General features: G+C 40.7%; 2 protein-coding genes across 3 annotated transcripts in view; both read left to right on the forward strand.

Moving 5' to 3' along the window:
* Positions 1-1,070: 1,070 nt before the first annotated feature.
* On the forward strand, positions 1,071-8,166 carry edc3 (enhancer of mRNA decapping 3 homolog (S. cerevisiae)). The gene is made up of 7 exons (XM_050073755.1): positions 1,071-1,207; positions 1,483-1,648; positions 1,762-1,988; positions 2,074-2,412; positions 2,513-2,666; positions 3,232-3,449; positions 3,562-8,166. The coding sequence occupies exons 2-7, from the start codon at positions 1,485-1,487 to the stop codon at positions 3,894-3,896; spliced, it is 1,437 nt and encodes a 478-aa protein (XP_049929712.1). The 5' UTR covers positions 1,071-1,207; positions 1,483-1,484; the 3' UTR covers positions 3,897-8,166.
* A 145-nt stretch (positions 8,167-8,311) lies between these two features.
* Positions 8,312-22,860, forward strand: part of LOC126408274 (tyrosine-protein kinase CSK-like) — a 20,007-nt gene continuing 5,458 nt past the window's right edge. The window contains exons 1-8 of one of the 2 annotated variants that reach the window (XM_050073742.1): positions 8,315-8,408; positions 8,528-8,773; positions 16,065-16,156; positions 17,583-17,696; positions 17,876-17,988; positions 20,609-20,828; positions 21,800-21,893; positions 22,010-22,075. In XM_050073742.1, the coding sequence (XP_049929699.1) occupies positions 16,142-16,156; positions 17,583-17,696; positions 17,876-17,988; positions 20,609-20,828; positions 21,800-21,893; positions 22,010-22,075 (622 nt within the window). In that variant the 5' untranslated portion in view covers positions 8,315-8,408; positions 8,528-8,773; positions 16,065-16,141. Of the gene's footprint in view, positions 8,774-16,064; positions 16,157-17,582; positions 17,697-17,875; positions 17,989-20,608; positions 20,829-21,799; positions 21,894-22,009; positions 22,076-22,860 lie in introns of both variants that reach the window. The other variant, XM_050073741.1, reaches the window with a different exon arrangement.

Consider the following 22,860-nt stretch of genomic DNA (forward strand, 5'->3'; position numbering starts at 1 on the left):
ATCCAAAGTTGTGTCTTTGCACAGACCAGTCAGACCATTATTCAGCTCTATCCTTCGAAAGTATTGCACATCCCAATTAAAGTGTAACAGCGCCCCAGTTAAGAGTACCAGCATGTTATTTCCATGGCCTATGAAGTTGAATCACTTGTGGCCAGTGGGCCAAATTTGGCCCAAAACAGGGTGCCAGGTGGCCCCCAAACCATTTCTAAACTAAAACTAAACTAAACAAGTTGATTCACAATGGATTTTTTTTCCACTTTTAATGTTAATAAGGTACCAAAGTGCATAAAAAGCATCAAAATAGAGCTTGCTGATCAAAAAGGTGCCCGGGGAGACCTGACAGAGGTCCAGGCTAAGCCCTGAATGTCCTTAAATCCAAGAAATGTACTCCTTTGTGCACCTGACCCATGCAGGGCTGCTGCAACTGGCCCCTGACCTGACCACCTGTCATTTTGCAAAAATGGCACCCGGTCAAAGCAAGTTGAGTATCCCTGATATAAGCCTGGAGCTACTCCAAAGACAATGAATGGGAAACTGATTTGAAAAATATTTGTTTCTTTTCTTTATATACCCAAATGAGCATTCTTTTATTGTAGTGTTCTCATTGTGAAACAGAAAATGTACTCATATAGGCCTATTCATAAGATTCCACTGGGTGCTCTCAGTGTCTTCTATAACATCTGTCCAGATTAACTGTCTGTGGAGCAGCTCCAGACTGTATACCCTATGACATCACAAATTTAAGTTTTAGCACTCTAGCTTTTGGAGTTGGAACAAAGTTGTTAATTTTTACTAATATTTTTGGACTGTCTTGGACCATAGGAATAACATGTAGGAATTTTGGAATTTTGGAATTCCCCTTTAATGCTCAAGCAGGCATAAGTGCATGCGTGACACAGTATTTAAAATTTAACAAAAGGGATAATAAGCTTTTGAAATCAAAATCCATCTGGATGAAAGAAATCGCCGTATGTTAGATTTAACGAATTTACTTGTAGGTCAGAAGTTTTACGGTTGAGCTCTTATTTTGAAAACACTTCCTATCGGAAGCCGGAAGTCGTCATCCAGAAGCTAGCAGCGCAGCATCTCTTCACCATTCAAGAAGCTAAAGCTAACGTTAGCAGTTTAAAAGCGCTACTATTTTTCATTCAGCACTTCATTCATTTGTGTTTTTGAGGAGAGTGTGCTTCGCATTAATTCCGAACAGGTACAACATTTTAACCTCACGTTATCAATGAAATGCAGCGTTTGAGTCTTGGAATTACCGCTAACGTTTGATAGTAACTTAGCTGGCGTTAACGTTAGATAACAGGCCGAGGCTAACGCTAGTCAGTTAGCACAACTATTTGATAACATAAAGTTGTCTGTATCTCTGTTTAAAAGTTAGCCTATTAATTTTACAAGACGTTTGTGATTATTCCAAAGCTTCTAAAGTAACGTGAAATTAAAACTTTCTTTTATTCGTTCTTTAACACTGTGCAGTCATGGCAGCGGATTGGTTGGGCAGTTTGGTGTCAATTAACTGTGGGCCAACACTGGGAGTCTATCAAGGAGAGGTGGTGTCTGTAGACCAGTCCAGCCAAACCATCTCCTTAAGGCAACCTTTCCATAATGGAGTCAAGTGCCCTGTTCCCGAGGTCACATTCAGGTAAGGCTCAGCCATGACTTACTTGCGCCCTGTTTATTTACAGATTTGGTTGATCGACAGTCACAGTTTCTTCCTGTTACTAAATATAGCATTCTGACATTTTTCCTCTGCAGTGCCATTGACATAAAGGAACTAAAGATTTTAGATATCAGGAATGGCAATACTAGGAACAGCTCCTCCACATCTACAAAGATAAGCAGTGCTCCAGTTGCAGTCCCAAAAGGTGACCCCAGGTCTGTGGAGAAACTCAACTCTCCTCAGCACTGCTCCAAAAGCTACGGAGAACGTCACCTGGACATACCCGGTCAGCCAAAAGCATTTCGACGAAGACACAACTCCTGTAAGTACGATGACGTACAGCTCGTTAGATAATAATAATGGTGATTGTTGCTGTGTTGAGACTCACTGTGTATGTGTCCCACAAGGGTCATCCAGTAGTCGAGGGCCAAACCAAGCAACACCGAAAAAGAATGGTTTGAAGAATGGTCAGATGAAGCACAGAGACGACGAGTGTTTTGGGGATGGCATGGATGACGGGCTGGATACAGACTTTGACTTTGAAGGAAACTTGGCTCTTTTTGACAAAGCAGCAGTTTTCTCAGAAATTGACATATCAGAGCGCCGGAATGGTGCACGGTCACGTGGGACACCTCAAGAGCAGACACCCACACGATATCGTCATGATGAAAACATCCTGGAGGCCAAACCCATTGTGTACAGACAGATTACTGTACCGCAGCCTGGGGCCAAAGAGTACTGCACTGGTATGTTGTTTTGCATTGTAATGATTAAATTGGCAGTGAGGGCAGGTGGTTGGAAGTAGACTGTTGTTTATGCGTTTGTGTTTTTTTTTTTTCCATACAGACTCAGGGCTTGTTGTACCAAGTATATCCTATGAATTACACCAGCGTCTGTTGTCAGTCGCTGAGCGTCATGGTCTCTCACTGGAGCGAAGACTTGAGATGACTGGAGTGTGTGCAAGTCAGATGGCACTTACGTTGCTGGGTGGGCCCAACAGGTAAGCTTGTACTAATGGTTTGTAAGCACAGATAACAGCAGACATTTAAACCTTACTTGTATTTTATCACCCGCTGAGCTAGTACCCTACAAAAAAAGAGAACTGGCCAGTATGGTGTTCATTGGTCATAGAAATTAGTTACTTGACTGTTTTACAGTGGTTTAGCGTTGTTGGCAAGGTACATAATCAGCTGTAACAAAGTCCAAGCTTGTGTTTTGATGTAAGATGCCAAATGTTAAATATTGAACAAATAAGCCTTTTATTAAATAATCAGAAAAGAAGCTGGATGAAATATCATGTCACAATATTTAGCAAAGTTTTATAAATGAACTGGATTTTTTTTCACAGTGACATAGTTATATTACGTATTTTGTCTCTATTTATCCACATGGTCATGTATTTATTAATGTCTTCGATATTTTTTGTAAATATGAAACACTTTAAACCTCCATACTAGTGAATTTTATTGTTTTATTCCCCAGTTTTGAATTTACTGGCATTCACTGCATTGAGAGTGCAAAATTCAGGAGAGCAACTGAGTTTATTTTTTTCATATTACTTTCAGATTTACTCCGAAAAATTTACACCAGCGTCCCACAGTGGCTCTGCTGTGTGGCCCTCATGTTCAGGGAGCTCAGGGCATCAGCTGTGGTCGTCACCTGGCCAACCATGAAGTGGAGGTCATCCTGTTTCTGCCCAATTTTGTCAAGATGCTGGACTCAGTCACAAACGAGCTCACACTCTTCAACAAGACTGGTGGCAAACAAGTGTCAAATATCAAAGGTGGGCATATTTTTCAACTTTCATTTTCTTTTACTATATTGTTGTTGTTTTTCATTTTGAATTCTATGTGGTCAATTTAAAAAAAAAAAAAAATTCCTCTCTGTCTCCACAGACCTTCCAGACACCCCGGTGGATTTAATCATAAACTGCCTGGACTGCCATGAGAACACATTCCTGATGGATCAGCCTTGGTACCGAGCAGCTGCTGACTGGGCTAACCAGAACCGAGCGCCAGTGCTCAGCTTAGACCCTCCTGCTAGTGGACAGGGGCAGGCGGTCGAGGCCAAGTGGTCCCTCTCTCTTTGTCTCCCCCTTGCCTTGGCTGAGGGGGCTGGCAGCGTTTACCTGTGTGACATAGGTATTCCTCGCCAGGTGTTCCAGGAAGTGGGAATCAAGTACCTGTCCCCTTTTGGCTGCAAATTTGTCATCCCCTTGCACTCTGCATAATGGGACTAATGGTCTTCATGACAAATTGAATCTTTCACCCTCCATGACCATTTGGGTTTTGGCGCCTTATATTCTAGAGTTCATCCATTAAGTTTCTAACTCATCACCATGTGAATGGGACCACCGTTTGGTACGTTAGTTCTACAAGGACTAAGTTCATATGGATAGAATAGGAAAGAGCTTTAATACAAACTAAATGTGTTGACCATCAGAGGCTTCAGCCACTATGTAGATAGCTTTGTATTGACATATTACAAGATATTTGGAAGATAGATTTTTTCAAAAACACAGCTGAAGTGTCAAAAATAATACCACAGTGTTTAGTTTTAGATTGAATAGGACAATCTCTGACTTTAAGTGGAAAAAAAAATCTCATTCTCATTGTAATCTAACCTCATTCCAAAGCCATCTGCTGAATAAACTGAGACCCACCATATAAGACACAATTTTGATGTTCTTACAATAATCTGGTTGAGACAACCGATTTACATTGGTGTTAAATGGCTTGGCTTACAGCCTGCCATGCTCTGCAGTAATCTGTTACTGTTGTTTATGTGAGTTGTTTTGTATTATCAAACTAAACCGTTGTGAAGTGAAGCAGAGAACCAGATAGCAGCAGTTCTGTTTGTCCATGGTAAAGTGGACTGTGATGATAAGGGCTTTAATAAGATGACACAGCAAGCAAAACCTCTAGAGTTCCTGCCTTTTTGTGAATAAAGAAAAAGGTCTACTTACTACAGTTTGGTAAAACAGTGAGCCGAAGTCAAAATGTCACGTCCAGGTTAGCCTCTGTTCCAGTAGCTTCTGTCACTCAAAGTAACCTCTCATTTCTTTTATCATTGGCGTCAATATGGCCAAGAAAGTTTGACATCCACCACAGCAATTATTATTAGAAGTTTAAAACCTTTGTCACGTTAACAAAGTTAAACTATGATTACTTCGTTAGCATAGAAAAGAAAATACACTTCCTATGAAAAAACAAGCGCAATTACTTCTGTCATTGTAACTTGGTTGTTGTCCACATCCATACAAATATACAGGGCTTTAATTAAAGTAACTGTGTTCGTTACAGACTCTTATAAACATAAACATTGCAAAAAAAAATTTAATGACATTGTTTTTCAAAAAACTAAACCGTAGACTGTAATAAAGATGGACGACTTGTTTATGCTTCCTCTGACTGTACAGAAGTGAAGCCCAAATATCCTGAATGCGCTGCTGAAGTCATTTGGAGCCACAGTCTGCGCAGTAATGATCAGGAAGTGGAGTTGCATTATCGGGGGCCCACCCATACACCTGACTGACTCAATCGTGAGTCAGTCGCAACTGTCAATAATGATGTCGCAATAACTAATTAAAACCAAACTAATGAGAAAAAAACGAACACTTTAACTTAAATGAGCGCGATAAGAACTAGGTTTAAATGAAAGAATCCGTCTTCGGAAATACTTATTTGATGTGTACAATTTTTAGTTCGGCTCATGTCCCATTCGCTAACAGAGGAGGTGGTGTTTATGACGTGTACAGCAGCCAGCCACCAGGGGGCGAGCAAGATGTTTTTGCTTCCCTTCTTGGGAGTTATTACCATCTTTGCAGTCTGTGGTCTAAACTTGTGATGTGAGAAAGACTGTTCCAAAGCTAGATTTTTAGTTATCAGAGTGGTAACAAATGTCAGTGAGATGTTAAATGACATTTTCTCTGGAACAGAACTTGGAAGTTGCGGCTTCACTTTGCCTCTCTGTTGTATCTGTTAAAGGACCACACCTTAAGTATGTAAGTTTTAGTTCCTTAACTATACATGATGTGTATCACATGTGTTCTGTTCTTTTTAAAATGCAGACTACAATTTCATTTTTAAATATATTTTTATATTGGTTTCCAATTATAAGAGTATAAAAAAAATTATCATAATTTTAGAGCTCTGTTATGTTTCAAATCCATCACAGCAAACACTGCGGTGACTAAATTATTCTTGTGTGGTAATGTAGTTTAATTGCAGATTTCAAAAGTCTGCACAGCATTACTCTGACAAAAATGAATGCGTACTTGTCTGCGATAGACTAAAGTTTCAAGAGAGTCCTTGTAGACTGGAAATGAATAGAAGCTAATGAATGCTTGATGGACAAATCACATCTAAATTTCTAAAACATAGCAGCATGGTTTGCAGATGGTTAATTGGATTTGTAATAAATAGTGGTATTGTCCTTGAATGTCAACAGTTTTTTTTCCCTAATCAAAGTTGTGTTGGCTGACAAAACAAGTAGCGTTCTCCAAAGTATAAATGCTCTGTACATTCAGGATTCGAATGCATTTCTGGGTGAATCATCTTAACCCAGTCACTAACAATGATGCAACGTTCTGCAATGAGTGCCCTCTTTGAACCAGTTAGATTGGGTTCTTTTTTTTTTCTTTTTTTTTTCCAGGAACTCCCCCTCCTGATTCTGCAGAGTAAGCCTGTTATATACTCAATCATCAATGGTATTTACCATGAAAAGCATAGACTGTGAAATCTATTTCAAGGAAAGCTGCTTGTTTTATGCTGCTCTTGGACGCCTCTGTCAAGGCCTCCCTGTGCCAGATCTTTTTGACAATGAAAGTCAAATTCTTTGCTTGTTCTTCGACAAGTTCACATTGTTTTGAAATGTGTCCAGAACAGAGGCAGTTCTCTTTACTGGATATGCTCATTCTGGATATCAACATGTCCTTAAAGGTATACTTTAACCCTGAAATGACCATTTGTATATCAGTTACCCTGTGTTACGTTTAATTTGTCAAGAAAACAGTTTTTCACATGCCTCCACCGTGAACGAAGAATCCAAAAATGGAGAAATATTTTGATGGATAGGCAACCATGTTAAACAACAGCAAAGCTATATCAAAAGATCAGTTTGCAAACTCTCACACAACTTGTGCAGTATAATCCAAGTCTTATATATATCCAGTCATATGCTCAGTACTTCCCTTAACAGACTGCCCTTTCCAACAGGGAACTGAACTAAAAGTGAAACTCCTGTATGCTCTCTTGAAGGCCAGACTCCAAAGATAAAATACTAATTGTTCCTTACTGAACACAGTAGCTGCTGGTCTACCACTGTCTCGATCAGTTAGTGTGTTTGTGTAATTGTGTGGCTTTGGTGTTTTAAAGTGTTAGTTCAGAGTCACCAAAGTGACACAACACTTACAAACTACAGTTAGAAACTGCGCCTTTCACTTTCATGCACAAAGGTTTAGTCCTTTCTCCAACATTCCTCCGGCCTGATGTGTTTGTTAGTTGTTAGTGTTGCCACACAGTAACACAAACAAACTAAGTAATCGAGGCAGTGGTAGACCAGCAGCTACTGTGTTCAGCAAGGTACAATTACTGTTTTTGTTAATGAAGTCTTGCTTTGAAGGGAGCGTGGATAGGTTTTCCTTGTTGTACAATTCCCTGTCAGAAAGGGCTGTCTGTTTGGGAAGTACTGAACATTCAACTATGTAAATGACACTTGGATTATGGTACCAAGATGTGTCAATTTAAAAAAAAAAAAACAAAAAAAAAACTTTTCCACCTTCGATTTCAATTCATTAAGAAATTTCTCAGTTTTTGGATTCTTCGTTCACCAGAGGCATGCGAGAAAAACCTTTTCTTACCCACCTTATATCTGTTGTTTTGTTCTCTGTGCACATCAGCCTGCACAGGGTTCACACACTGATTCAGTGAAAATGACTTTCATGCACAAAGGTTTTTGTCCTTTCTCCAACATTCCTCCGGCCTGATGTGTTGTGTCACATCTGTTCAGACAAGTCTGGCTTTGCAAACATCAGCCAGCATTTAACTGAATGTGATGACGTTTTTTTTCTTCTCTGTGGCCACCAGGGGGCCATTAAACCACACGGTTGGTGGCTCTTCCTTATTCTTTTGTAATGGCAGCTTTATGTACTGTTTCCTCAAACTAAAGTGTTACTTTTCTGTGAAATGTGAACAGTCAGAAACCACGAGGTGATCTGGCTCCTGACATGAGAAGCGCCTGTTTGCTCTGAAAGTGTTTAAACGCAGGTTGTGCTTTTTGAGATTTATGAAATACGTTTACAAAGTCTCACATCTATGCGAGATTAGTTTGCAGTTCAGAAAAAGAATCGCATTAAAAAGCCAGTGGGAGGTTTTTGTGTCTAGACAGAACAGTTTCCTTGTGGGAGCGAAGTTCACTGTCAGTTCTTGTGCATAGATACTGTGCAGTCCTCTTGTGTCATGTCTGCAGACTGAAACTATTAAAAACAACTTTCACCGTTGCTACATGTTTGTGGGCTTTCTGTAAACACAGATGATCAAATACCTTCACTATCTTGCCTGAAATTGATGCAGTGATCCATTTTTAGCCAGACTAGTTTCTCATTAACGCGCATGTGCACTGCAAAATCAAGGTGGGGCAAAAAAAACTTGAATGTTTCTGACGGGGAAAAGGAGTGTAGCAGACAGAAGTCGTCTCAAATTAGTCTGAATCGCTTTTATTTCATCGCTGCAGCTTATAACCAGTTAAGTTATCGCGTTTATTGTCACTTATTTTAATATCTCAGCGTCCAGACTGCTGAGATAAGTGTAGAAAAGTTATTTTTTCATTACATAAAGCGAGTTTTCCAAATTATGTTGACAGGGGACGCACCGACAACACTCAGCTGGGTTTGTTGAGATACGTTTGGACTGCTGAAGTTTCGGGTCACCTGAGGCAGATTTCACTTCCTCATCGGGACTTGATGTGTCTTTTGCGCTTCGACATCAACTGTCGGTTATTTATTTCGTGAATGGGAATTTGTCTGCCGTCGCTCGGATGAAATAAGACCTCGGACAGCAGCTGGATCACCTGTTATTGCTTCAAACTTGAGTTTCTGCCTGCAAACAGGTAAGACTTTTACATCTGAGTGGAGCCGTGGCTTGTAGATGCAGAGGCTGTTATGTTTTGGCACACATTTGTAAAACAGAGCCAACCTGTGGGCCTGTCAGCTTGTACACTTTGTGTTCAGTCAGTGAGTGACAGCTCTGATCTGAGTTTTTCAGAAATGTTATCAGCCTGAGGCGAGTACATAATGTGTTTATCTTTACTTCCTTTTATGTAATGAGTGCAGCTCAAAGTGCTTTTACAGTGGAACAAAGACAGGCTTCATTAATAGGTATGTGATTTCATGGTAGATGTGGCCTTATTAACATCCTCCTTCAAACTTCTGCCACTTCCTCTGCCTTTCTGGGGCGCATCATGCAGCTCTCCAAATTGCTGTCACATCATGGCAGATAGTATTTATAAAGATGATAGCTGACTCAAGATGGTGCATCAGATCTGTCATATAACCTATGATCTTTGACAGTTTTTGAAACTGTTACTGACTTTGTGCAACACTTGCAGGAATGTGTGATTTGCAGAGGGGAAATGGTAATGCCTCTCAGTTTGCAATTCTCTCATCAAAGATTTGGCCAAGCCGCCAATGCACTAAAGGCAAGTGCCAAACAGAAAAAAGTTGAATGGAGCCAGTATTTGTCAGAGAGAGGAACTGAGGTCCCCTTGGGTCTGTTCGGGGTGATGCCCCTCCGGCTGAGGCAGCTTCTGAAAAGACTGAAGCCATTCTGGTGCTGGTGTAGAGCCTCTTCCATAGAGGACTCTTATTTTCGAGTGTGACTGTAAAGAAAGATGAAGCTGGTGAAAAAAGCTCATGAAACCACAGCAAAGCAAACTCCGCTACCCTGTAATGTGTCATGCATGGCTGCATCAGCAGAGCAGCATTGCACTGCATGGCGTGCACAGCACCTCAGCACGGAAGTGTCCATCCACCGCTCACACATAGCTGCTTTGCCTTACATGGTGTTTTTTGATGTGTTTAGTTTGGAAAATCATTACCTACCCAAAGTGTCACAAGTGCCAACACTTCTATTGTGTTGTTTGAACTTTGGAGCGGAGTAAAATACAAAGTTAACTGTAATGCCTGGATGCTAAATTAAGAGGGATTTCCCCCTGACTGACAATCCTTGATTTTCCTCTTCCTGTTACTCTGAAGACGGCCTTGTTTGTCAGGGCCAAGTTTTGTGTTTATTTATGATAAACAGGATGCTATTTCACTGTCATTTGCGTTCATGCCTTGCATGACAGCATCTCACAGGCAAAACTAACTGCCATCAAAGTGATACAATGACGGCTTGTGCTGCAGGGCCTACCACTGGACTTGCACTTCCTGTCTTGTATCCTGCAGACAGTTGCTTCAGTGAGCAGCGCTGCTGAACCACAGTCCAGCTGTTGTCCCGGAGGCAGAGGTGATTTCCTCCTCTGAGGTTCCCCAAGAACATCTGCAGGCTGTCAGACCCAGCTGGGTGAACTGTTGGCATGCGCTCCTTCTGTACATGTCTCACCACTCGGTGTGCTGGTTTGTATTTGTGCCAGATAAAAGCTCAGGGAATATGGACAGAAATTATTGTTTCCTTCTCTAAGCACTTGGCCCTGCACCCTGCTGCTGCAACGGTGATGATAACAAGGCAGCAGCATCAAAGCAGTCGCAGAGCATCCTGAGGGTGGAGGGTCAGGATGAGGGGCAGATTTCACAGGCTCCCTGCTGCACATAGAAGAGGGATGCAGGAGCATACAGCCATTAACACAGACATGATGCTCACTGTGACGTTCTTCCTAAAGGGTATCTCGTAGGGGAAGAAGTATTCAGATCTTTTAATTAAGTACCAGTAAATTAATGGAACAATAGAGTCCTGCATTCAGCAAAGAAGTATCAGCAAAACACACTTTAAAGTATCGAAAGTTAAAGTGCTCATTCCATAAATAAATGGCCCCTTTGACCAATATATACTTTTACAGTGGTTTCCAACTGGTGGGCTGCGGGTCCATTCTGAAAGGACCGCAAGTGACTCGCAAACGTGTCAACTTTGTGGAAAACACGCTTTATTTTTAAGTACAGTGAATTTCCAACACAGCACCTTTATTTTGAAGTGCTGTTTTCTGATGTGGAGAGAGTGTATAACGGACAGCTTCTTGACAGAGACAGCAAACTAGCTTGACGCGGCTAAACACGAGTATGATACTGAATATATTAAACTGTGTGGCCCCTGAACAAATGACGAAGGAGAAATCTGGACCCCGTGGTGGACCAGTTGGGACCCACTGTATTATTACATGTTCTAATAGATTGTTAGTACTGATGGAGCAGTGTGTAAGCAGCATTTTACTGCTGCAGCTGATCAAGGTAGAGCTAGATTAAAGGTCCAGTATGTAGGATTTAGTGGCATCTAGTGGTGACGTTGTGTAGCTGAAACTTCTTGTGAGTGCCAAGCATGTAGGAGAACTACAGTTGCCGATGCGAAAATGCAAAGTAGCTTATCTAGAGCCAGTGTTTGTTTGTCCGGTCTGGGCTACTGTAGAAACAACATGGCGGACTCCATGGGAGAGGACCTGCCACGTATGTACATGTAGATTTAAATGGCTCATTCTAAGGTAACAAAAACATAATGACTCTTAGTTTCAGGTGATCATAAACTAAGGACCTGCGTCCACATAGCACTTTTCAATCAGAGCCAGGGTCTTTTTCAATTGTTCCCAATGAGGAGAAAATGTATGCGCTGTGCCCAACATTTTTATTTCAGAACACTCTGGCTTGTTTTGTGCGACCGCTCTGCATCGTTAGTTGAAAATCTCTTTTTTTTTTGCCTTAAACACATATTTAAATTAAGCCATCTGAGATGTGTTTTTTTTTTAATCAGTTTTTTATTATTGGAAAGCATGTACGTAAAAAACAATCATACTTTATATACATATTTTTCTTTTTTCTTTTTTTCACCCTAACAGCATTGTTCAGTCATACAACCACAAAAACATTTACATATTTGCAGGGAGGTGCCATCTGAGATGTTTAGCGGCGAAATGTCTCTTTTGTAGAACTGCAAACAAGTCAAAGACGTCTGAATTGTGACGAGGAGCCTCAAGTAGACACTACTCCTTTGTAAGGGGTCATAGGCCAAATCAAACTGGAGTCAGTGATTTAATCTTTAACAAGGCTTTTATTTCATACATTTTTAAAATAGGTTTTTATGTAAACTGTTAATATGAAATGTGACTATTAATTCTAACTGTGAGATAAATGTAGGGGAGTGTGTAGTACGATATTTCCCTCTGAAATGTAGTGGAGTAGAAGTGTAAAGTATGGAAATACTAAGTAAAGTAAAAGTATCTCAAAATTGCCCTTAAATACAGAACATGAGTAAATACACTTTGTTACTACCCTTAACTATTTATTTGAAGGTTGCCTTGTAATTCTCTAACTTTTCAAAGACCAGCACATGATACTGTTTTTGAGTAGAAAAATGTGCACATCTGTCTACAGGCCCTCCAGCCGTCCTCCTTTCACTGTGTCACAGCAGCTTTTGCAACACCTAGCATGATCAGCATTTCCACCGCTGCAGATAGACGAGGGAGTGGCAGATTTAAACACGACCAAAGGAGATATTTCTACATTCCTGTCCTGTCTTGCTTCGTGCAGTCAGACTGCCACTGATTTTTACAGTTTAGGCTACGGCTGACTAGCACGAGACAAGTCAAATGTTGACCAACCGGTTTGGTTTGAACAATAGGATTGTTGTAGATGCCAAAAATATAACAAATTGGGCTACAATAGCGACATGTGCTTTGTTTGAAGAGATAGGACACCTCGCTGTGTTAGTTGCTTTGTTAAATTTGGAGCAAGTTTGTGCTCTTTGTGCTCCTTCCTGACTTCATTCACATTCGGTCTGTCACTGAGTTTGCTGGTTTCCTGTTGCTTTCAGTAGCTTGCTGTATGTGATACATCACTTCTCCTCCAGCAGACAATATTTCTCAATCGTATGTTCTAATTCACTGATTGCAATCGCTGTTGTTCGATTTTTATGAGGTTCATTGCTGGTGGAGTTTAAAAGAGAATTTCCATGATAATAGCAGAGCAGCAGACACAAGTTGTACTCGCTGAGTAAAATATGAAGTATGCTTCACATCTCCAGACCTGCAGGACTGAAGCATTGCTGCCCCTAAAGCTACTCACTGGACAGACTGACAATGATGGACTTCTCAATGAGACAGGGGTCAGTAGAAGCCCAGGGGTCAGTAGAAACTCGACCGACTCACAATGACGGCCTTGTCTGCTTCCTGAAAAGAGCAAGCTGTGGTTCCATGTAGAGCTCTCTGGAAATGGCAATGTGACACCATGACAGACTGAGTTCTGTCCCATTCAGTCAACTGCTGGTGGCCTGCTGCTGAGATGCATTCACTGTCCCGAAAGAGAGGAATTTAAAAGTGCTGTTGTGCGTCGGCCTCGGCCCCACTGATCCATTCCTCACTTGGTGAGATCACTTTGCTCCTTCACCGAGGACTCTGCCCAGACAGATTCTGTTGCAATTAACAAATTCTATTGTCAGAGCATCATAAGGATGATTTCCTTCTTCATGTTACAACTCATTCTGAGATTACAGTCAGAGGAGCTGATTTCTGACCTACGTCAGTTGAGTTTTTGGCCATGTTAGCAGCATGACTCAAGTAACAGCATTGTTGGTTTGGTCCAGACTTTAAAATATTGGATGGAATGGCATGACATGTTGAACAGACATTTATGGTCCCCAGAGAATGAATCCCTCTGACTTTGGTAATCCCCTCACTTAACCTCCAACACCACCAGCAGGTTAACATCTGTGATTCAGAGTGAAATGTCTCGACAACTGCTGGATGGAATACCATGTTATTTGGTGCAGACATTCATGGTCTTTGTTCAACTTTGGTGATCCCCTCACTTTTTGTCCATTGTGGAAGAAGTGTTGCAAGTACCACAATTAAAGAATACTCAGTTACAACTAAAAGTACATAAGTATTATCAAGACAACCTACTTAAAGCATACAATTAAAAGTAGTCACTTACATTATTTTATACTGTATGATACTGTTAGATTATTATCATTGATGCAGTAACGTGCAAGGATGGATTACTGAACGGGCCAAATGGGAGCAGGCCCAGGGGCCCAAAGTGTTAAGGAGCCTACCTGGCCTTCACCTGCAAAATGTCAAATTAACACGTTCTGATCAGATCGAGGCTCAAAATGACCCCAAAGAGACACAAAAAGACCACAGTGACATAGAAACAACCAAAATAAGGTCAAAGAGATATAAAAGAACCGCAGAGATGCAAACACCATCACGAAGTCTTTGGGTGCTGCTCCTGTATTGCAGAAGCGGTGGGGCCTTTTGCATATCTGTGCCCAGGGGCCCATTGTCTCGTAATCCAACCATGGTAACATGAAGCTGTGTTTTTAATGTTGTAGCCGTCCGTGGTACAGATAATTTTACTACTATTGGGTGGTTTCATTTACTGTACGTCAACACATTGTATTTTATATGCTCATAGTGGGTATTTCAAATCTTAATCTGCAAAGTAACAAGTAACTACAGTTACCAAGTAAATGTAATGGAGTACAAAGTATAAAATAGCATAAAAGTCCGAAGACTAGAAAGGCGCTATAGAAATGCATGTTCAATTACAAAGTCCATTTAAAATTAAAATCAAGGAAAGCAAAAAATAACTTTGTACTTAAGCACAGTACTTGAGTAAATGTATTTAGTTGGTTTCCACCACTGCTCTTTATCTAGCGCCGTGTTTCCAAGCTGGGGGTCGGGATATCCTTAAGGGGTCGCAAGATACATTTGAGGGACAGTTAATGGGACAGAACAATTTGAGAGAAGAAAATCACTTTGTTTGAGCTGCTCATGGCTTACAGGCATTAAACCTGTGATGAGGGGTCACCTGGCGAGATTGGTTTGGCTTTCCTTATTATGAGTATTACAGTCTCAAAGAGCCACTAACATGGCTGTAGATTTTTTCACTTCCTTTCCTGTTATGACCTTCTGCACAGTGTGAACTGTCAAAGTGTAACGCAGAGATGGGCTGGAATGAGCAGATGCAAAATGGAGGTGTCCTTCCTGGGTTGCTGGGCTTATGGGCGTGGGAAATGTGTCCAGATAGACAGCTGCAGTTCTCCATAGGGGACGACATCCGCCACATCCTCATCATACAGAGTGATGACAGTCCTCTCTGGGACTCTTGAGAGCCGACAGTCTCACATTTGGTGTCTGTGAGGCTGGTCATTTATTCATATGTGTGAAGACATGCCAGATTGTGTTTAAATGGAAGTAACATGATTTAAAAAAATAAGAGCTCAGGGAGTGATATCTGTTCATGTTAGGAAGAACCCCACCCTAATATTGGAGTAATCTAAATCTGGGCTCTCATACAGGAAATAAGATTGCATAGTAATGGACATGGCACAGGATGTGACCTCATGTAAAATGTCAGATCTATCAGAGCCAGGATTTTCCCTGAGCTCTGGCCATTGAACCCGGCCACTTCTGCATGCTGGGAACTGATACAGGAAGAGAGGAAGTGGGGTTTTGGGAGAGGATTGAGGGGAGGGGGGTGTTGAGCATTACTTAATCCACAGATCATCATTTCATTATGATGCCTCTGCTCTGATTTGTTGTGCATGTATCATGGAAACGCTGCCCCTGGGTGACTCAGGCCTAAGGTTAGAGTTGCAGTGGCTGTTTTATTGACGTAAAGAAACGCTGGGCTGGATGAGTCCCTTGGGCCTGGTCAGATCTCACCACAAGTTTGCATTCCAGCGTTGAAGAGAGCTATCGTGATTCCTACCAGGCCCAGTCATTTGGGCTTTAAGTGCGTGTCCATTTTTGGTCAAAATGAACCGGGTTAGCATATGGAATACAAAGTAGATCTAGTTTTATGCCTTGCATTCATCAGCTGGAATTTTATTCCAAAATAAACGTTCAGTATGTTTCTGAGTTATGATCCTTCAACACGGTGAAGCCTGCTCTTTATGTACACACTGTTATCCTGCGTCATGGAAACATTCTGCCTCAGTTGTGAAAGTGTGATTTAAAAAAAGAAGACTTGTTAGTTCTGCTTTCTGCATCAGTGAGTTATTTTTACTGACACTGTCTGATGTGACTCTACTCTGGTGCATTCTGATAATGGCTCAAGAGTTTACTATGAATCAACCTGCGCGCCTTCAGTGAAAAAAAACTCTAATTCACCGTCTACCTAAAAATTAATTTTGTGGTTAAGCGAATATCTTCGAAGCAGGGGCGGTTTCTGACTAAATTCTGTTTCCCTTCTTAGGTACTGCATGAGTGTGTGTGTTTACCAGCTCTGATGGTAGCAGCACGTCACCTGTGAGAGGACTGAACCACCTCACCATGACAGAGGTCCAGGTAAGATACGCCAGGCGTGCTCATAGAAATGACCAGTCAATGGGCCTCATGCTGGCAGGAACAGCTGCGAGCTTTGAGGCCAATCTGACATAGATGCCAAACTAGAATTACAACTTCCGGGACCATCACGTGATGCTGTGCAGCCCAAAAGACTTTTTCCCATAGACTCACATTGTGAAAGAGATGTCTGTAAATCAGTGGATAATTTTATTGATTATCACAACCCCGTGAAATGACTCATTTCACTATTTGGATTTGATGTATTCGGTTCAGTAACATTTTGAAAGTCTTGAAGAGCTGCATGATTAAATCATTTTAATCCCCATTCAGGTTAGCAAGGCGCTAATCCATAAATTAGCTTAAGTGTCTAGTGTGCCTGCTCTAAGGGCCCATGGATGTGAAAGATCAGGGTAATTTTATACCCAGAAATTTTTTGGCTTCATGTGTCACTGAGCAGCTTTTATAGGAATGAATTAGCTCCGCCTCTGATGCTGTATCCAAGTCTCTTTATACATCCATGATGGGCCCTACCCAAATCTATACATGAATGCATTTCTCAGGTCATGTGGCTAGCCTATGGCGATAGGATGGTGACAGTTTTTGGCATTGAAAATAAAATTTGGCATAGCAAAATAAAACACAGGCATTAAAAATGATTTTATTATTTTTATTATAATTTTTTACTTCGTTTTTTTTTTTTAAGTGTCGGGTTTTTTTAGCAGACATTAGTTAACCTTAGCGCTTGTTCCAGCGGACCTCTTCCAGACCAGCATAACATCACTTAAAAGTTAACTTTAACCAGTCTGGTTCTATTTTAAACAGAGAAAAACAGACTTAACTTGAAATACTTGCTGTTCGGGAGCTCCAGGTGAACTCACGGAAGACATTTCTGTAGGCTAAAAGTACGGTGCTGCAGGGCTTTGGAGCTTGTAGCGGGCTGTGGGTGAGCCCAGAAGAGGGAATTTCCCTCCTCTGTTAGCCAATTATATGTAAGTCACATGTTCTTTGCCCCTCCCCTTCAGCTCCTCTCCTCTACACCAAAACAGTGACAGAAAGTTGTAAATTAAAAAAAAAAAACAAGAAAAAAACTTAAAAAGTACCATGAAGAATTTTTTTTGAGGATTATCACTGAAAAACACACCAGAATGCAAAAATAAAATAAAATAGTTTTTTTACTTTCTTTATTTTATCTTTACTTTCGACGCAAAACTTACTGTCTCTGTCAAAAAATAAAGTTTGGTTATCATTGCTTATATTTATTCAGGATGAACATGGTCCCAGAAAGCTTTCCCCTTTTTACCCGCTCATGGCCCTGAGAATATAAACATTGGTGCATGTCAAAACTCAGACACACAACGAGACATGTCTGTTGAGTAATTTGTGAGACATTTCTCTGCTAATTAGTGATCTGTCCGTGTTCCCGTAGACTCCATGGCCGCAGGGCACAGAGTGTGTGGCCAGGTACAACTTCAAAGGCACATCAGAACAGGACCTGCCCTTCAACAAAGGAGACGTGTTGACTATTATTATTGTCACAAAGGTAAGGTTTCATGGCCTCACTTATGTTCCTGTAAATATAGAATTTCACTGCTGAGTTCTCGTCAAATATGTTTAATAGACAAAGACACTTATTGTCTGTAGATATGAAAATGTGGAATGGCTTTGTGATTATGTTTCCTACTCCACATTATTCATTTTAACCATTTCTGACACCTTCAGGATCCAAACTGGTACAAAGCTAAAAACTCTGCAGGTCGTGAGGGGACGATTCCAGCCAACTATGTTCAGAAAAGAGAAGGTGTGAAATCTGGAGGCAAGCTGAGTTTAATGCCGTAAGTACACAGCGTATTATGGTTCATTGAATCTGTGATGCAATCTTTCGTTTTCAAAAGCAAACAGGATAAGGTCTCTGTATCTGCTGTCTGCATCTCAAAAGTTGCCACCACACCAGCTTTGTGTTTGGCGTCTGCAGTGATGGCTAAAATAGCTGGGCTTTGCCCTCTTCCTATGGCTGTGTGGTTGCTGAAGGCGTATGGGCTATTTGTCGTGGCAGTGACGCTGTAGTTATGTGAATGGAGACCACACTTGGGTCGGGCTGTGTTGTAATTGCAGTGCACTTGTGTCTGTTTCCAGCTCAGCTTTGCTTGAACTCTGCGTAGTTTCCTGTTGTTTCCTTTCAATCTCAGACTGAAGTAATCTGAAAAATCTTCCCTTTTGTCCACATGACGCCTTTCAGTGTGCGCGCATGTGTGTGAATGACAGGTTTATTTATAGAACCCTTGATCACAAAATGTTGTCTGAAATGACTGCATGAAGACAAACTCCCTACCCAACCACCGGTGGAAAAAAAACACACAAAGAAAGTTATTATGAAATATAATGTGACAAAATATAGCCACTGAGAAGACACAACAGCCATTCTTGAGCTACTCTCAGTGTAATTTACCCACCATTAACCTGGCACGGTGTAGCAGTGGTTAGCATTGTTGTTCTTCCTGTGTCAGTGTGGGTTTTCTCCAGGTACTCCGGCTTCCTCCCACAATGCAAAGACATGCAGTTTAGATGACTATATATTGCCCGTAGGTGTGACAGTGAGCGTGAATGGTTGTCTGTCTCTATGTGTGAGCTCTGTGATAGTCTGGTAACCTGTCTCGTGTGTACCCGGCCTCTCGCCCAATGTCAGCTGGGATAGGCTCCAGCCCCCCCGTGGCCCCCAATAGGATTCACAGAAGCGTTTACAGAAAATGAATGACTGATGAATGAATAACCCCAAATCTTAGTGTGTGTTTGTTTGTTTATCGACATATAACTTTCTATTTATATACAGAACAGTGTGACTGAGCACTGTACAATCACTGTTGTACAGCAACACCTTGTTCACAGTTGCACTGAAAAGTAATGTTACAAGAACAGTCACACTTGAGGGGTGAGAACCAGAGGGCTGTAAGTGACATTTTGCACAAAAATAAGTTATATATATGTCAAATGAAAACTCTTGATGAGCTCTTCTGAGTGCCAGCTGGGTATTAGTGAACACTCAACCAATCCAGAGTTAGTAATCAACAACCAGAAGAGTTAATAGTGAACACACTGAATAATTTGGGGCCAAAATGGGGCTGAAGCGCCGTTACTACCTTAAAAATATGTTTTTTGATAAATTTAAATATGTTGCTCATTAAGTATATTGTCATCCACATGTTTCTTTATTTATTTTATTTGTTTAACAGGGACAGTGCACAGCTACTTAGCTTTATCAGAGTTTGCTATAAGCTAATTTTCATCTGTACTGTCTGGGCAGGAAGCAGAGAATAATTTGGTTCTCACTTTTGCACTGTTCTCATGGTATATGTTGCAAATGAATGTGGGAGTAGAACGGTAAAGGGGATTTCAGGGCCTCTGAGTGGAGGTTTAATGAAATATTAAACCCCTGTAATACAGAAAACTGCTTCAACAATCCTCTTTCTGTAACTCAGGCTGAAGCTCTTGCTGTTTCGGTGGAGCCTTTTTCTCAGCTTTCCAATGAGCGTCTCTGGGAGATATTTGAATGTAACTTTCTCATGGAGCCGGATGCAAATGAATTCACCGTACACTCTGTGACCCTCTCAATAATAGAGCACAGTCACAGTGGATATGCAAACGACCGTAATCTATACTTTTGTTATCTCCAGAACATTTGCTTTATTTGCATTGAGGGCCAATTTGAGGATAATAATAAAACTATGGAGTACGTTACACAAAAAAAGACAAACCTTTGTCAGCCTAATGTAAGATAATCTGCAACACAGGCCCGAAATGGATCCTGACAGCGTTTCCTTTGTAACCAGCTGCAATTAGGATTCAGCCTTAACTGCTTTTACACACTGATGTTGGTCTGGTTAGTAGCTCTTAAAACAGTTAGAGGTGTCCAGTCGATGCTGACAGAGGGTGTACTTTGTAAAAATAAGTACAGCTTCATGCTCATTGTAGAGGCTGTGGTTTGCAGTGTTGTTGAACAGTATTGTGCTGTGTAACTATACTGAGTGGTGTTTCTAATATTTAATCTACCCTCATTGACATAAATAGGGTGGCCAAAATATTAGAAACATTTTTCATTATCAGTGTAATGAGGTATAATTCAAGAGCACTACAAGTGTAGCTGCCACAGATGACTATTAAATAGAACCAACACTGCTCTAACAGTTTAAACTGAACATTATAAAGTTCATGATGAGAGGATTTATTGCAGGACTATTTTATTTAGACTGCAGTAGTTTTACATGTCTGTGCCTGATAACCTCACATCTAAGTGTACCTGTAATATGCTTTGTTCTGATCGATGCAAACAGAAAAAGTCTGCAGAAATGATGCTAGTGTGTTTCAGTGCTACATTTTAAAGTGTTATGAGATGGTTGGTGACATAGTTGTGCTGGACTTTTTTTAATTCTGTTACTTCTCTGGTTCCTCTGCTCTCAGATGGTTTCACGGGAAGATAACGCGGGAACAGGCAGAGCGGTTGCTGTACCCCCCTGAGACAGGTCTGTTCTTGGTGCGAGAGAGCACCAACTTCCCCGGCGACTACACCCTGTGTGTGAGCTGCGATGGCAAGGTGGAGCACTACCGCATCATCTACCACAACGGCAAGCTCACGATCGATGAAGAGGGGTTCTTTGAAAACCTCATGCAGCTGGTTGAGGTCAGACTTTAAAATAAGTTTCTGTTTTATAAATAAAACGAGGTGTTGGACCAACACTGCTTGCTTCTATATAGGGCTTTCGTCTACTGTATGTTTCTTGTATTTTCCTGTTTAAGAGCCCCCGCGTCTTTGTGCTAGACCACATACAGTTCCTGGAACAAATAATGAACAGGAAGTGTCAAAGAGGAAGAGTGAGCAGTGTGCTGAGGTGCAAAGTTCTAACCTCAAAAATATACCAAAACCTTTTACTCTCAAAACGAATCATTGTCCTGCGTTGGATGTTTACTTTAAACAGCAACATACTATTTATTCTGCAGACTAAAATAAAGTAGTGTGCGCAATTTTAAAGTAGTATGGGTAATTTTAGTGTGACCTATTTAAGGGGAAACCTTTTCAGTCATCCATTATATCTTTTGCTGATTTCACTATACAGCCCTCTATTGGTCGTTCTGAAGCACTGTCAGCTGAGTTGTATTGCTTGTAAGCTGTGGTGCTTTTTGTCTCATGTATCTTTTTATTGAAACTCTGTAAGTGTTCAGAAAGGTGGTTCACTTGCATGCTTGAATTTTGCATAAAGCACATATTGAATAAACAGTTAACATGGTGTGCAAGCTGACAGAGAAAAGTACGCAGATTAAATCAACTGAGATCCTCTAAGAGATGTTTGAAAAAGAGTGAGACTTATCATCTGAGTATGTATGGACTTGGTCCAGAAAAGCAATATACTGTATGTCTGATATATAATCCAGCAAGAAATTAAGTTTGTCCTTCAAAGAAAACTGGATTTTGTTCTGATGGAGGGTATCTGACAAAATAATTCGATCATTGAAATGTGATTCTAGTGTGTTCCTGTTTTCTGGTAAAATGTTCTTTGCTTTAGTAAGGCTATATGCAGTGAGCACCCTCTTGAAAGTGGTGTAATGCTGGTGTTTCTTACTTGTTATTTATTCTTTTATTTGCTTTGTTTGTAGCACTACACCAAAGATGCAGACGGCCTGTGCACCAAACTAATAAAGCCAAAGGTGGAGGAGGGGACGGTGGCCGCTCAGGATGAGTTTTCCAGGAGTGAGTTTCAGTTTTTCAGTCCTTTACATTTTATGCATCAGCACCATTGTAGCCTTTTTTTCTGTATGAGAAGAGTGTTTCAGCTGCATGTTGTTTCCTTTTTAAATGGCCAACAGGTGGCTGGTCGATGAACAGAAAAGATCTCAAGCTGCAGCAGGTGATTGGAAAAGGAGAGTTTGGAGGCAAGTAGCTTCAAGTTTAAACTGCATCATACATACATACATCCATTTTTGTAACCGCTTATCCTCTTGAGGGTCGCGGGGGGCTGGAGCCTATCCCAGCTGACATTGGGCGAGAGGCGGGGTACACCCTGGTAGGGTTGGGAATCTCTCTGTGATGGATGATTCGATACGTATCTAGAGACACGGGTTACGATACGATTCAAAAACGATATATTTTTAATACAGAACGATTCGATACTGTGTAGGAACGATACGATTCAATACGATTCTATGGTTAACATTTGTTGATGTAGACATTAATCATACATTATAAAATAAAGAAGCCAATTCTATAAAAGTNGAATCTCTCTGTGATGGATGATTCGATACGTATCTAGATACACGGGTTACGATACGATTCAAAAACGGTATATTTTTAATACAGAACTATTTGATACGATTCGATACTGTGTAGGAATTCTATGGTTAACATTTGTTGATGTAGACATTAATCATACATTATAAAATAAAGAAGCCAATTCTATAAAAGTGACATTCTTACAGTATTTTCAAATTTGTAAAAGACCACATCCCCAAGCATTGTTGCTGTATGGCACTTGCAAAAATAAAATAAAAAGTCAAACAACAAAATCACATGTCAAATGTATTTATTTTTAGACATGGACCAAAAAAAGACTCGCTGAATGAACATCATTTTGTTTGATGGGATCAATATAAAAATGAGAAGAAGTTTTAAACTTTAAGTGAAGTGAACTTTAAGTAAAATTGAAGTGTTTTAAACCTAC

This window comes from Epinephelus moara, chromosome 20, assembly GCF_006386435.1.
Source record: "Epinephelus moara isolate mb chromosome 20, YSFRI_EMoa_1.0, whole genome shotgun sequence".
NCBI lineage: Eukaryota > Metazoa > Chordata > Actinopteri > Perciformes > Serranidae > Epinephelus > Epinephelus moara.